The sequence below is a fragment of the Myotis nattereri genome (assembly GCF_964212035.1).
Source record: "Myotis nattereri genome assembly, chromosome: 1".
In the NCBI taxonomy this organism is placed as follows: Eukaryota; Metazoa; Chordata; class Mammalia; order Chiroptera; family Vespertilionidae; genus Myotis; species Myotis nattereri.
Genome location: NC_138075.1, coordinates 224,969,400 through 224,985,896, shown reverse-complemented (window position 1 = coordinate 224,985,896; position 16,497 = coordinate 224,969,400). Strand labels below are relative to the sequence as shown.

At 37.7% G+C, this 16,497-nt stretch overlaps 1 protein-coding gene across 3 annotated transcripts in view; it reads right to left on the bottom strand.

Moving 5' to 3' along the window:
* Positions 1-16,497, bottom strand: part of RAB28 (RAB28, member RAS oncogene family) — a 64,106-nt gene that overhangs the window by 27,155 nt on the left and 20,454 nt on the right. For all 3 annotated transcript variants that reach the window (XM_081084252.1, XM_081084253.1, XM_081084254.1), the window contains exon 4: positions 13,051-13,180. In XM_081084252.1, the coding sequence (XP_080940378.1) occupies positions 13,051-13,180 (130 nt within the window). The remainder of the gene's footprint in view (positions 1-13,050; positions 13,181-16,497) is intronic.

The window sequence follows — 16,497 nt, the reverse complement described above, 5'->3', positions numbered from 1 at the left end:
AAAATATACAATAGGCATTAAGTACATAAAAAGATACTCAACATCATTAACTGTTAGGGAAATGCAAATCAAAACCACAATAAGACATCACTTCACACACACTAGGATGGATATAATTTTTAAAAAGTAAAACAATGGCTGGGGGGAATGTAGAGAAATTGCAGCCCTCACACATTGCTGATAGAAATGTTGGGTTTGTGTAGCTGCTCTGGACAATAGTCTGGACAACTCAGGATTACCTTATGACCCAGCAATTCCATTCCTAGTTATCTTCCCAAAATAAATAAACCTGTGTCCAAGTAAAAACTTGTACACAAATGTTTATAACAGCACTATTCATAATAGCCAAAAATTGAAAACAACCCAAATATCCATCAACTGATGAATAAACAGAATGTGATGACATATCCATACAATGGAATATTATTTAGCCATAAAAATAAATGAAGTACTGATACCTGTTATAGCAAGAATGAACCTTGAAAACATAAGTGAAAGAAGACAGAAACAAAAGACCATATATTTCTTTATTCCATTTATATGAAATGTCAATAAGCAGACCCATAGAGACAGAAAGTAGTTTAGTACTTACCAGGGGCTATGGAGGAGGAGAAAGAAGGGAAAGGGGTAATGACTGCTAATGGGTATAGGGTTTTTGGGGGGGTAATGAAAATGTTCTAGAATTAGACAGTTACACAACCTAGTGGGTATACTTTAAAATGGTGAATTTTATGCTATGTAAAGTATATCCTGATAAAAAGATCCCATAACTATCTACTTATATAAAAACCATGAGTGGTGTTCATCACGACCTGAACCACCGCAACCAAGCGGAAGGAAGTCAGTCCTGCAGGGGCTGTCTTGGCAACGGCTGTGCCCTCCCCCAAGCTGTTTCCCAGAGCTGTTTCTGGTGGGGGCGGGGTTTGAGGCAGAAACCTGCCCTCAGAGCATGGACCCATTGAATCCTGGGTCGCTTTGCCAAGGGCTGCACCCTCCCTGAGCTGTTTCCCGGAGCTGTTTGGGTGTAACATCAAGCTAGAAGCATGACCAAGCTGAAGGTAATCAGTTCTGCAGGGGCTGTCTTGGCAACGGCTGCGCCCTCCCCCAAACTGTCTCCTGGAACTATTTCCGGTGAGAGCGGGGTTTAAGGCAGGAACCTGCCCTTGGCGCGTGGACCCACTGAATCCTGAGTCGTTTTGCCAAGGGCTGCGTCCTCCCCAACTGTTTCCCGTTTGGCCTGAGGGAAGAACCCACCCTCAGAGCACCAGGAGCACCCAGCAGCAGTCAGTCCTGGGTTGCTGAGGTGGAGGCCACGGCATGGTAGAACTCTGGGTCTGGCCCAACAGGGGGCATGGCCGAACTTCAAACCAGACCCTGACAGTAGAAAGGAGGGAGCCCCATTCCTCACAGAATCCACTGTTGGATAGCTTGCTGTCAGTGGCCTACCAGCCAGGAACCCCATTCTCCTGTACCCCGGACCCTGACAGGGGGGAGGAGGGAGACCCTTTCCTCATGGAATCGACAGGTGGCCAGTTTGCTAATTAATTCCACTTTTAAAAATATATATATTTTATTGATTTTTTTACAGAGAGGAAGGGAGAGGGATAGAGAGTTAGAAACATCAATCAGCTGCCTCCTGCACACTCCCCACTGGGGATGTGCCCGCAACCAAGGTACATGCCCTTGACCGGAATCGAACCTGGGACCCTTGAGTCCGCAGGCCAATGCTCTATCCAGAGACAAACCAGTTAGGGCAATTAATTCCCTTTTTAATGTGCATGAATTTTGTGCACTGAGCTACTAGTAATATCATAAAATTTTAAAAGTGGTAAGTCTCTTGTGATGATAGGAAATATTCTGATTACTATCTTACCAATCTAAATTAATTCATGGACAACAAAACTTTACATCATGCATACAAAATTTTTATATCTTCCCAACACTAGAATAAATTTTTCTGCAATACAACACACAATAAATAATGGCCTCAAACACAATTATATATGTACAATTCCCCAAGCACTGACTATATAACTGTATCTCTATCAATTTCTCTCCCTCTTTAGAAAGCATATCAAAATACAAAGTAATGTGTATATATATATATATATATATAACCAAAAGTAGGTTTACAGTTTTAATACAAATAAATAATACAATGATTAATAAATAATACAAGAACAAACTGTTACACATACAACTTTAAACCTACTTTTGCCCACCCTTGTATATATGGCTATATATATATATAGATATATAGATATATAACTCACATTAAAGTACATATTTATCATATATTTACTTTATTATTATTAAATTATTTGTAATACAGAGACCAACTAATCACATCAAGTGCGACATGACTACTATATTGGACCTGAAACTTTTTTGACATTCCTCTTGAAAAAAAGATATCAATATAAAATCCTTGATGATACAGAGACTGATGGGTTATAACAATACTAAGTAAAGCCCCTTATTAAAAATAAAATAAAATAAAATTTAACTGTAGAATAACCCCCCCCCCCCAAAAAAAAGTTACTTTTTATATGTGTCCAATAGATTATCAGGTAGTTCATTTGTACCTCATCTGCCGGGAGCCGGTCCATGCTTGCTGTTTCAAGGGACCTGGCATATATGGCATACTGTTCTTAATATGTTTGCTCACCTTCTTGGCACTATGTGTTTTAACCAAGGTCTCTGAAAAAGGTTGTTTCCCCAGGTAGGGATTTTCCCCTGAAGTTAGGGAGGGAATAAAACCTCTTAACTAAGTGCCAGGCGGGTAATTAATCACTTTAACTATGAACAATCATGCTTAAGCTACATAATCTTTACTCCCTGGAATGGAGATAAGAAACGCCCTAACCTTTGGAATAGAGATTGATAGGATTGGAATCAACTGGTATAAATACAGATGTAACAAGACAGAACTTAGAAGACAGAACCTACTCAGAACCTAGAGACAGAACCTAGAGACAGAACCTAGCGAGAGAACATGGCAAAAGATCCTGGACTGAACCTGACTACAGAAATTGGCAAGAGAACCTGACTAGAACCTGGTGACTGAACCTGGCTGGAGAACCTGGACAGAACCTGGCTGGAGAACCTAGCAAGAGAACATGGACACAGAACCCGGTTGGAGATCCTAACCAGAACTTCGCTGCTGATCCTGACCAGAACTTGGCTAGAGATCCTGGCTAGGCTGCTGATCAACTGAACGCTGTCTCTGTGTCATTCCTTCTTCGCTGACTCCGTCCACACCTCTGGGGACCCCTGAACCTGCTGGGGTTGGACCCCAGCACTCATCATTTTCCAAAAATAATTTAAAGTTGATAGTTCCATATGTACATATTTACTAAATTTAAGAAAATTCAATAGAAAAAAAGTCAATTAGTTCAAAAAGAGGTAAAATAAGCTTTTGGAATTAAACCTACCACACTCAGTAAAAAAAAAGAGAATTCATTTTGTTAGGTGTGCTCCCAAAAGTCATTTGTAATACTGTATTTCTGTAAGTCAACTCACTTTCACCCTTCCTTTGGCTTTGAAAATATAGTAAATACTTGGCATAGACTCTATTTAATGAATCAAATACTTAAAGATTCAAGATTTTTGTCAATGTCTCAAAATACATTTTATCTTAATATGTTACATTTTACCAGAAATTCAGTCCTTCTATTATATATCCAAACCTTACTTTCAAATACTAAATTTGAGTTCCACATTCTTCTTAATCCTCAACTGACAATTTCCCCTCCCACTGATATAACTAAATTACATATTGACTTTCTTCTGTACTTTTTGTCCACTATGTTAATCTTACTTCCACAACAAAACAACACATTTCCTCAAGGCTGGGTTCATAATATATGTACCTAGCATGTAGCCATGTGCTAACAGAAAGAATGTATTACTTTATGGATTAAATAATTATATTAAGTTTACTATTGCCTTTCTATGCTGCTTAATTTTAAGGTATTTCAAATTAGGGAGAATTCTGAACATACCTTTAACACATACAGAATCACAGGTAAATTTGAAAACATCCTAAAGAATCACCTAATTAAGGTTAATTAATCACCAAGTCAATTCTTTAAAAGTAATTGTTAGATAAAATACAAACCATAACATTTATTATGTTTTCCCATTATTAACAATATTTATCTCTTTTACTGTATACAACAGTTAATCTCTCCCATTCCTTGAATGATAATGAGAATATATTTTCATAGTAGCAATTGGTGACATTTCAATAAATCAATGTGCTGCAGTGATACCTAAATAAAAGCTTAGTTCACTATAATGATGCTTCCAGGCTTCCCTCAAGTCAGGTGGTTACTTGCAGTTAATGATCTGTGACATACCACACAAGTAGTCCTAAAAAGACGTATTATCCACTGCATGTGCAACAATATTTGCTTTATGGATAGCTAAATGAATGAAGACATTCAATGTAACTGTAAAAGTAAAATCAAAAGAAAACTTACAAGTAACATGTTTTCTTTAAGTAAAAGGGCTGTGACCATTTTCCATTAATACTTAACCTTTTGCTGGAGCAGTGTAACCACATATCCATAAAGCCCAAGAGCTGTTCTGGGTTAATGCTAATTAACTGCTCCCAATCAAAAGAGCAGTAACTTTCCAAAAATGTGAGATCATCAGCCTCTATTGTTGACATCAAAGCCACATCACAAAGCTTAGTGAACAATAAAAGAAGACAAATATGCTTTACATAAGTTGAGAGTTTGTCTTGTAATCAAATTTATATATACGTAACAAACATGCCAAGAAAAGAATTATTACTATTATGCTACACACAAAATTTGCTAATCTCAAACAATACTCTATCTTTCATAGCTGCCAGACAGACTTTGTAAGCATTCATATGTTTATCATTTATAATTTTATTTCATTTACTAGACTCGGCTTTTGTCCACCATATGTATGTCCACTGTGAATTAACTATTCCCTTAGGTACAATTAAGGCCTTTCCATTTGTTGTAAGAAGAGCTAAGTATGAAGGACACAGCCAGAAATAACATTTATACCTCAACCAAAAACAGAAGCACATTCAAACTCAAACGATGGTTTATGCAGCATCTTTTTTTTATTAGGCACATGTCTACAGAGCAAAATAAACTTGAGATAAAAATTCATGGCAACTGTATACCAGCTTTCACCATTCAGATTGAATATTAAAACTATATCAACTCCATCAATTAAATTTAAATAACTTTTCAGAAAAATATACTTCTAAATTACAAGTGAAGTGAAGGTTGGCTTCCAAACATTAATTATAACCATTTTAATCAATATTTATGTATTTCAAAGACATTTCAAAACATTGTCAATGTTTTTTTAGTTTTAAATCTTTTAATTAAAAATAGATTGGCTGATTTAACAGTACCTCCTCTGATTACCCATAACTAGAACACAGGATTTGAAGACAGAATGAGGAACACAATTACAACTAACACATATAGCACCTATTATATATACTTGACATGGTTCTAGGAGCTTTATATCTATTTAATTCTTACAACAACCTTCCTGTAAGTTAGGAGCTATTATTATTCCTACTTTATAGATGAGAAAACTGAGTTATAAAGGGGACAAGTATCTTATCAGTGAGCCCATATCTGAACCTAAGTAGTCTTACTCAGAAGTCTGTGCTCATACTGTTACTCTATATAAAAGATATTAAAATGCAACAACAGCCCTGGTCAGGTAGCTCAGTTGATTAGAGGGTTGTCCGGATATGCTCAGGTTTTAGGTTCAATCCCTGGTCAGGGCACATACAAGAATCAACCAATGAATGCATCAATAATTGGAACAACAAATTGAATATCTATCTCTATCTACTTCCTCTCTTGCTTTCTCTCTCTCTCAAAATCAAACTTTTAATTCCACATTCTTCTTCATCTCAGTAAATTGGACTTCAACATTCAAGATGCTTATTCAAAAAATCTTGGCTTTATCTTCTCTCCTCTACTCTACAACTATTCTATGAAAAAATGCATCACCCCTGCCTTCAAAATATATCCAGAAGCCAACCTCTTCTCACTATTTCCACTGCTATCACCCTGCTCCATGCCCCCATTATTTCTCACCTGAATTACCCACTATGGTATATTCTCAAAAAACAAAATTGCAGTGATCCTTTCAAGCTAAACCACTTCACTCTGATCAAGGCCCTCAGTGGCTTTCCATCACACAGAGTAAACGTCAAAGCCCTTACAATGGCCTACAAAGCTCTTCCTGATCCATCTTCTTCCTAGGTCTGTCCCTCTTTATATCTAATTTTAATTTGAGAAAACTACTAAACCAATTAAGCTTGGAATTATATCAAAATGCTCTAAAAGTACAGTAGGAGTTGAGGTAAGATACAAGAGAACAGCTTTGAGTGCATACATTAAAATACTCTCTCACTCAGTGTACAGAATACTGATGCTTTTAGTATAAGAATATCAGCATCTTCCAGTAAGTAAATTAACATAGCTGTATTTGTCAAATTTACATGTAAAGAAATTAAAAAGCAAAAATAAGAAAGCAATCAAAACCAAAATGTTAGGTCCATCTGAAAAAGACACTTGGATATGATACTTTGGGATACTATTCCCAGGAAAAAGAACCAAAGTATTAAAACAAATGGACAAGGAGCAGAATGTTTTAATTTAGAATGTATAAACAAAATGAACTTTTCAAATCCTCGAAAGTTTTTGTTTATGCCTTATAAATTTTAAATTCTCTTAAGTAAACTGATAATGACTCACTCATTCACTTTGTTATAATATTGTAGAAGTTAATTTGAATCCTTCAAAATAAAAATCCAAGTTTCACATTTCTACTCTCCATATAAAATAAGAATTTTGAAGACTCAAAAGAGTCACAGTATAGGCAAGGACTTTCATGTAAATTCCCATTAAGTTTTTCAAAATGGATGTATGCCCACCTCTTATACTCCTCTACTATGGACAAAAAGAACAGCCTTTTTAAAAGCTTCGTGATAATTTTATTGAGTGCATAAGTAAAATTTTCAACTTGAAATTTACTTGTTTTACTAATACATTTCCACTGAGTTCAGAGAACACAACTTACAGGGTACATTAAAATGTAACCTTTGAACCTGGCAGTGTAAAACATCACTTCCTGAGCAGAGATAGTACTCCAAGAACAATCAATCACTGTTAAGAAGAATATACACTCAACATTGTTAATTAGTGTTGATGCACTCTTCTCTATGCCCTCATCTGTCATGAAGATTGTTTAAAAATCTGAGTTATTAGTCTTTATTTGGGAAAGGATCTGGTTAATATCTTTAAGAGTAGAAATCATTCATCCATCCACTCTGTCCTTGAGCATGATAATTCCTATCCCCAATACAAGCTACGGATAACCACCACCCCTCCACTAACTAAGAACCTATAAATCAGGAAGAGGGCAGCTCCTATGCAACCCCTGTTAATTTCTGTTTACAATCTATCCAACTGAGAATGTTAGCTAGTCAGGGGAGAAACTAGCTGATGGATCAGATAGTAGAAAAACATAACAGCTTAAAGATAGAAAATAACGAAATGACAAATTAAAGAGTCATGGGATTATAAAACATGGGTTAAAATTAAAATTATTCTTTAAAAAAATTCCTAAATGTTCATTTCATTTCAATTTGAAAACTTTCCTGAAACACTGGGAGGAGGGATGGGATTAAAACTGTATGTTAATACAGATTATGATCTTTTAAATAAATGCAAAAATAAAAAATTTATAAATAAAAAGGCAAAAATGTAGGGTCCTACCATTATGTAAAAGTCACATGTTAGGAAAAAGAAGCAAAATTCTTAATTCTTTTATGTTTATTTACCCTAAAATCATGACATAAAACCTATGACATTATCTCAAACATGGTCCAGTATTGTATAACTTCGATGCATTTCCAAAGAAACTTTCTCTGACATTATGCACCAGGACAGAATTCAGTAGCCCAATTGGTTCTGAAGACCATCTAACAGATTCCCTGTATCTATATACGTATTTTTCCTCATTAAGAAAACCATTTTCCCTGATTAACACATCCCAGGCCATAAACACTTCGAATTTGAACAGTCTTCATGAAAAGGCTTTTATTCATTCATTCAGGCACTGTTCTAAGTGATGAGGTCCTTAGCTCTCACAGAGCTTAGATTTTAGTGGGGAAAGAGACAAGAAACAAACAAGAAACAGTATCAGATGGCAATGAGACTACACAGATAACACAATCAGAATGTCCTGACAGAAAGGGACTAGATGGCTCCTTTAGATTGAGTGGGTGAGGAAGGCAACTCTGAAGAGAAGACATTTAAAATGAGATCCAAATGATCAAATGGAGCCAGCCAGGCAAAGACCAGAGGAAATGGAGGCTTAGAAATATAAAGTAGCTTCTCTGATTGTCACAGTGCTGTAAAGGGAAGAAATTGGGCTTGAAAACAAAATCTGTCAAAATCAAATTCCTGTGATCTCAACCACACTCAATACTTCACTTAAAATCTTAATTAGTATGAAGAACACTAATCTCTTAAAGCTTTTCAGAATATAGAATGAAATAAATTCAATAAATTTTCTTTAAACATTATATACTTTTAAGTATCATATACTGAAATAACTTACTAATTACCAATTCTGTCTATGTCATTAAAGCAAGTCCCTTCCTCTGCTGGCTACTTTATTAACCTACTCTAGTTACTCTTTATATTTAAACATAATAAAACTCAATTTTTTACAAAAATAAACCCATAATTCACCCTTACGTAAGACTATCTTCAATCCTCAGCCCAAATTCCTGAGTTTACTATCCTATCTAATAAAAGACAAAAAGGGTAATTTACCGTACATTCGCTATGCTTTCCATTGGCTAATCAGGGCGATATGCAAATTAACCGCCAACAAAGATGGCAGCCGGCAGCCACACAGCTGAAGCGAGCAGGAGGCTTGCTTGCTCCGTGATGGAGGAAGCCAAGGTTCCCCGCCTGCCGCGGCCCGGCTCTGAGCTCTGAAAGCAACAGCTCCGAAAGCAACAAAGTTTCAATTATAGAAGGAAATAAATCCCAGAATAAAAAAAGAAAGAAAAAAAGGAGAGGCTTGCCGGGAGCCGGTCCATGCTTGCTGTTTCAAGGGACCTGGCATATATGGCATACTGTTCTTAATATGTTTGCTCACCTTCTTGGCACTACGTGTTTTAACCAAGGTCTCTGAAAAAGGTTGTTTCCCCAGGTAGGGATTTTCCCCTGAAGTTAGGGAGGGAATAAAACCTCTTAACTAAGTGCCAGGCGGGTAATTAATCACTTTAACTATGAACAATCATGCTTAAGCTACATAATCTTTACTCCCTGGAATGGAGATAAGAAACGCCCTAACCTTTGGAATAGAGATTGATAGGATTGGAATCAACTGGTATAAATACAGATGTAACAAGACAGAACTCAGAAGACAGAACCTACACAGAACCTAGACACAGAAGAACTTCGCTGGAGAGAACATGGCAAAAGATCCTGGGCAGAAACTGGCAACAGAACCTAGAGACAGAACCTAGCGAAAGAACCTGGCTGAAGAACCTAGAGACAGAACCTGGCTACAGAACCTGGATAGAACATGGCAAGAGAACTTGACTAGAACCTGGTGACTGAACCTGGCTGGAGAACCTGGACAGAACCTGGCTGGAGAACCTAGAGAGGGAACATGGCTACAGAACCTGGCTGGAGAACCTGGCTGGAGAACCTGGACAGAACCTGGCTGGAGAACCTAGAGAGGGAACATGGCTACAGAACCTGGCTGGAGAACCTAGCAAGAGAACATGGACACAGAACCTGGCTGGAGATCCTAACCAGAACTTCGCTGGAGATCCTGGCTAGAGATCCTGGCAAGGCTGCTGATCAACTGAATGCTGTCTCCGTGTCATTCCTTCTTTGCCGACTCCGTCCACACCTTTGGGGAACCCCTGGACCCATTGGGGTTGGACCCCAGCAGAGGCTGGAGCTTCAGTCGCCGGCCAGCCTGAAAACCTCCCTCAGCCCCTCACCCAGACTGGCCAGGCACCCCAGTGGGGACCCCCACCCTGAAGGGGGTGTGACTAGCTGCAAATAGCCATCAGCCCCCACCCAGGCTGGCCAGGCACCCCAGTGGGGACCCCCACCCTAAAGGGGGTGTGATTAGCTGCAAACAGCCATCAGCCCCTCACACAGGCTGGCCAGGCACCCAGTGGGGACCCCCACTCTGATCCGGGACACCCTTCAGGGCAAACCAGCCTGCCCCCACCCGTGCACCAGGCCTCTATCCTATATAGTAAAAGGGTAATATGCAAACTGACCCTAACAGCAGAAAGACTGGGAATGACTGGTCACTATGACACACACTGACTAACAGGGGGCAGATGCTCAATGCAGGAGCTGCCCTCTGGTGGTCAATGCGCTCCCACAGGGGGAGCTCTGCTCAGCCACAAGCCAGGCTGATGGATGCCAGTACAGCGGTGGTGATGGGAGCCTCTCCTGCCTCCTCAGCAGCGCTAAGGATATCCAACTGCAGCTTAGGTCTGTTCCCCACTGGCAAGTGGACATCCCCCGAGGGCTGCCGGGCTGCCAGAGAGATGTCTGATTGCCAGCTTAGGCCCAATCCCCCGGGGAGCAGGCCTAAGCCAGGAGGTGGTCATCCCCCGAGGGGTCCCAGACTGCAAGAGGGCACAGGCCGGGCTGAGGGAACTCCCCCACCCCGCGAGTGCACAAATTTTTGTGCACCGGGCCTCTAGTATTTTAATAAAAAGCAAATGATTTTATATCTTTCTAATCATAAGGTCTTACTATGGAACAAATTCACACATGCCTGTGCATGCGCACACACGTGCAAACAAACATACCCTGTGTTGAAATTTTCTATCCTTCTACTGAACTTTGGCTAAAAGCTGGCTACTGCTGCCAATATATTCAGGGCCTACACCTATTTATCTTCAACATATGCTTTCTATTAAAGTTGCAAAGAATAGGACACAATGATGAATTTTAAATTGCACATTTAGGCAGAAGATGACTTGTGTAGATAATTGGAATAGTACAGTTTCAAATGTCTTCCCATCATGTTACTTTCTCTTTGCCTTTAACCAGTAGGTGAAGTCTTTACTTTTTAATGTAATTTTATGCCCAAAAAAGAAAATGAATGCATATTACCATACAAATGTAACATCAATTTAGAAACACAAATTATAAGCTCTTTCATTACATGATCATATGAAATAATATTCAGGAAAATGTTCATCTATAATCTCTTCATTTTACATATATAACATTCTGTGTGACTGCACACTCTATTATATGATCTCATTCTGAAAGAGAGTATTATAAATACAAGAAAAGGGTTAGAGCTAAGCCAAAAGTGAAAAAATTCTTTGACTTTTATGCTATGAAATCTCAAATACTGTGATCATTTTTTGCATAAATTTATATAACTAGGAATGGCACAACCAAGCACAGTTCAATAACCTATCTAGTCTGATATCCTGCCTCTGACAGCGACCAACTCTGGATGCCTCACAGGACAGCATAAACACATAATGTATATAATTATGTACCACTACGCCATTACTCCAGATGGTGGTTAGATGATATCGTGAAAGAAATGAAAACAAATCAGAATCCTTATCCCTTCCCTACTCTACAATTTCCCAAAAGGTGATGGGAAACCTCAAAGCACACATTTTACCATAAAATAAGCCAATGCTTTGGTAACATAGTGACCAAGAAATGATCTCCTAAAATGAAAAGTCCAACGTAGAAATAGAATCTTAGCTCATCAAAACTCATGATTTGTAAAGGGGGATTTCAATGGATTGAAAAGTATCTAATTCACTCAATTATAATTATATACAAAACAGATGAGCAAATTTTACTAAAGCTTTAAAAAACTATCTTTTATCCAACCCATACATTTTGTGATATGTAATACTGTTTCCTACAAACAATATAAAATTTGTATTTTTAACTCTTCAGAGAAATGATATTCACACTTGTTTTGTAATGGTTTTAAAATAAGGCTTGGATTTATTACATGTTCATCTAAGTGTGCACAGCCACAAAATGAAGAAATCTTGGTTTAGTCTTTCAGGAAGTGCTATATCCTAAACAATCACAGACGAAATAAATGCACTCTACTATTAAAGACTTTTGGCAAAGATAATTCTCTTCCTAAGTATACCTGGATATTGATTTAACAATGCTTGTAGTCAGAAAATAGTTTCTGACCTAAGTCTTTCATGGTATAATTTTTATTCATTTTCTCTTTTTCTGTCCTCAAATAAGTTGTAAAAGATTAGGTCATATCATAATATTTTATATACTTGAAAATCCTTAGTAAGGACTCCTTTTCCAAGTAACTGCATTGGAGGATGATGAACCAAGTAATAGTCTTGTGCTGCATTGTCTTATAATTTTTATATGCTGTATGTCGTAGCCCAAAAGACAAATCTCAAAAACTGCTTACCCATCATTTTTACCAAGCACTACTCTTTCCCCATTATAACACGCTTTCTCAAAAAATATATATATATATACTTCTATTTCAGAGCCTAAAAGATTCAGAAAGGAACTTTATGGGAGAAAGAAACAATGCACACAAAATTCCACAAAGACACTGCTTCCTTCCCTAGAATAGGGGATCATTTAATGAAATGTATCTCCCAAAATCTCTGGGGCAGAGAGAAACTGTAGAGCAATATCATAAAATCTGCAGCTGTGTTGCTGTTCTTAATAGGCCGCGCTGTTTCCTTAGACCTCAGGAAGCCAAAACACACAGTCAGAGCAGAAGAACTTACCTTAACAGGAATTGGCCAAAGCAGCACAGCAGTTAAGATAGATCAGCATCAAAACTGTAATTGAAAAGACTGTACACATCTTTAGGAATTTTCTCTTCAAGCAATTTGCTTACTCCAGGAAAGCTGTATCTATTCATGTTTCCAAACATTGGCATTTTTAGAAATAAAAACAATAGGATAGGCAAATAAACTTTACTATATATTGATAAACATTAATAACTTACTTTTATTGCCCACCAAGGCAATCAGTGGCTGAGTTTCCGACTCCTCGCTCACTTTCTTCACCACAGTATACCAGTCTTCTAAATTCTCGAAGCTTTGATAATTTGTAATGTCATATACCAAGAGGATTCCCTGTCACAAAAGAGTTACAGAATATTTGTAATACACTACTTGAAAATAATATTAATACTAAATACTCTAAGTAATGCTTCAGGTATGCCTAGAATCATGTAAAAATACAAATGAGGGCTATTCTATATATAAACTTACTTTGACTTAAGCTATTAGCAGACAGATAATACTGAATCTTTTCATTCAAGATAAACCCAAACCAAGTAAAGCAAGCGAAATAATAATTTTATCAAGTTATAAGTGGTTTTCTAGTAAGATATCTGGGATATGCTTGATAAGTTATAATCAATGTAAGAAAATATGACAGAGGTAAAGAAAAGCTGCAAGGCCTACAATCTGTTACTTTCATGAGGTCAAATATTTAAACCTTTCAATAAAAAAACCATCTGCTGCTGCTCTTTTTAAATATTTTTTAAATGGAGATTCCATGACATCCCTTGATAGGCCATTTCAGTGTTTTAACACAATTTTCTTTAAATGAAATAAATCGATTTCCTCTTTTGGTCCTCTGTGCATTTGGAGAACAACATGTGAGTATCCTCCTTGTAATAACCCTTCGTGTACTTGAAGATAGTTAAGAAACTCCTTTACTGTCTCCTTTCCAGAATAAACAAACTCAATTCCCTAAACTTGCCTCAAAGGACCTATTTTCTACCCCTTTAATCATAGTTGTTGGTTCTTCCCAGGACACTCTCCATACAATTTTTTGACATCCTCTTTAAAATGAGCAATGTAAAACTAGATATGATACTGTAATAAGAGCATGAACAAAGCCAAATATAACAGAGGGATTGCTTCCTGCCTCTTATATATCATATTCCTTTTAATATATCCCATTATTTTGTGGGGGAAGGAGAAGTATGTACACACAAAAATAACAGTGCCAGATTCTTGATTCTTATCCAGTTTGTGGTCAAATACTTAATACAAAGCTCTGCATACAATATAAGTCTGGACCCTAATAGCATTTATGTCTCCTTCTTCTTAAGTTATAATCATAAATGTTGACTACTTTTTTTGCACCTATAATATACTAGACATCTCTAGATCTTTTCATTAATCATCAGAACAAGCATGCAAAGCTGGTGTTACTATTCTCATTTTACTAATAAACAGAGGTTAAAATAACCAAGGTCACACAGCTAGTTAAGTAATTGAGCCAGAATTTGAATCAAAGATTGAATAAATATAAAGTTCACTCATTCATTCCACAAACATTTGTCTGCCAACTATATGCCTAGCACTGTGCTGGGTGCTAGGTATATAAATTCCAAACCTCCAGGAACTCACAGTCTTGCATCAAAGCCAAGCACAAAAACAGACAAGTATACCAACACAGGAGTCACGGACAGTGATATCTTGGTAAATATTTACCAACTGGCTCAGGGAATGGTACGGGTGGGGATCGGAAGAGTGTAGTTTGTAGCATTTGCCCATTTCTGTGGTGTAAATACTGTGTGGCCATTTTCAAGTTATCAAAGTCACTTCACTGATCACAGAGTATGGTAGGACATCACTATATAGCACCTCTACCACACAGGTACACTAAACATAAATAATCTCAAAAGCATAGATAATAAAAATATAGAGCAAAATAACCCTAGCTGGTTTGGCTCAGTGGATAGAGCATTGGCCTGCAGACTGAAAGGTCCTGGGTTTGATTTCGGTCAAGGGCACATGCCTGGGTTGCAGGCTCGGTCCCCAGTAGGGGGCGTGCAGGAGGCAGCCAATCAATGATTCTCTCTCATCACTGATGTTTCTCTCTCTCTCCCTCTCCCTTCCTCTGAAATCAATAAAAATATATTTAAATATATGTGTGTGTGTGTGTGTGTGTATAGCAAAATAATTAGTAAGTGAGCATATATTTGTTTTTTATATAATTTGTAAGTTTATATATAATTTTTAACCATAAATGTATTCAACTGGCTCACAAAAATTCCTGAACTTAACAATAACTCTTCCAAACTGGTTCTAGCATACTGCTGTTATGGTCTTCCAGTATCATGCTCTTTTATTAAACTACACTCGCCTCCAAGTCACTAATTCTCTCTGAATCTTGGGTTATTTGCCTCTGAAATTAGATAACTGAGTTAAATCCCTTCCAGTTTAAATATTCTATAATTATTATGCAATATCACTTGCCTGATTCATTTTAGTAACTTAGACATCTATTTCTGTCTTCCCAAATGCACTGAAATAATGCCCAACACAGAATTATCCTATATAAAAAAGGCTAATATACAAATGGACCAAATGGCGGAATGACCGGTCACTATGGCGTGCACTGACCACCAGGGGGAAGACGCTCAACACAGGAGCTGTCCCTGGTGGTCAGTGCACTCTCACAAGGGGAGCACCACTCAGCCAGAAGCTGGCCGTGGGTGACCAAAGTGGCAGTGGCGGGAGACAGCCTCAGCAGAACATCCCCTGAGGGCTCCCGGACTGCAAGAGGGAGCAGGCTGAGCTGAGGGACCACCCCTCCCCTCCACCCTCCCAGTGCATGAATGTTGTGCACTGGGCCTCTAGTTTGAAATAATGAGCAGAATCCCACTTTTCTTATTAAGAATAAACCCCAGAACTGACCTCTGAAGAAAGCTAATCTTCAATCTACTAACTCCGCCTCCAGTTGTCATGAGTGATAACACATGTGGTAAAAGAGCTCTGTCCTGGAAGTCAAATTATTGTTGGGTTGCAGTCCTGGCCCTACTATCTACTGCTTTTGGGCAATGCTTCTATCACCACCTTCATAATACTTGCCATGCCTAAGTGACTAAGTAAAGTAATAAAAAATAGACTTATTTTAAAACTAACACACACAATTGCTGGAAATTATTTTTATTATTCTGAGTGAAAAAGAATCACAGTTTGAAAGCAACTTAAAGGTAGTTTTTACACTCATAAATTGAGCCTTGACCTAGGATGACTCTTAAACCTTAAGATTTGAGGAACCATTCTAATTAATATATGCAAAACTTCATCTCAACATGGGTCAATATTTGAACATGATAGAACACATACAAATAAAACATGGCTACAATCTCTTAATAATCAGTACTAGACAGAGCTAAGTAATAACAATTAAATACCATTGATCTAGACCAGGGTTCTATGGCCCACAGGTCAAATACAGTCCATATCCCATATTTTCACTTATTTATTTGTTTTTTAAATATATTTTTACTGATTTCAGAGAGAGATAGAAACATCAATGATGAGAATCACTAATCAGCTGCCTCCTGCACAGCCTCCACTGGTGACTGAGCCTGCAACCCAGGCATGTGCCCTTGACTGGAATTGAACCTGGGACCCTTCAGTCC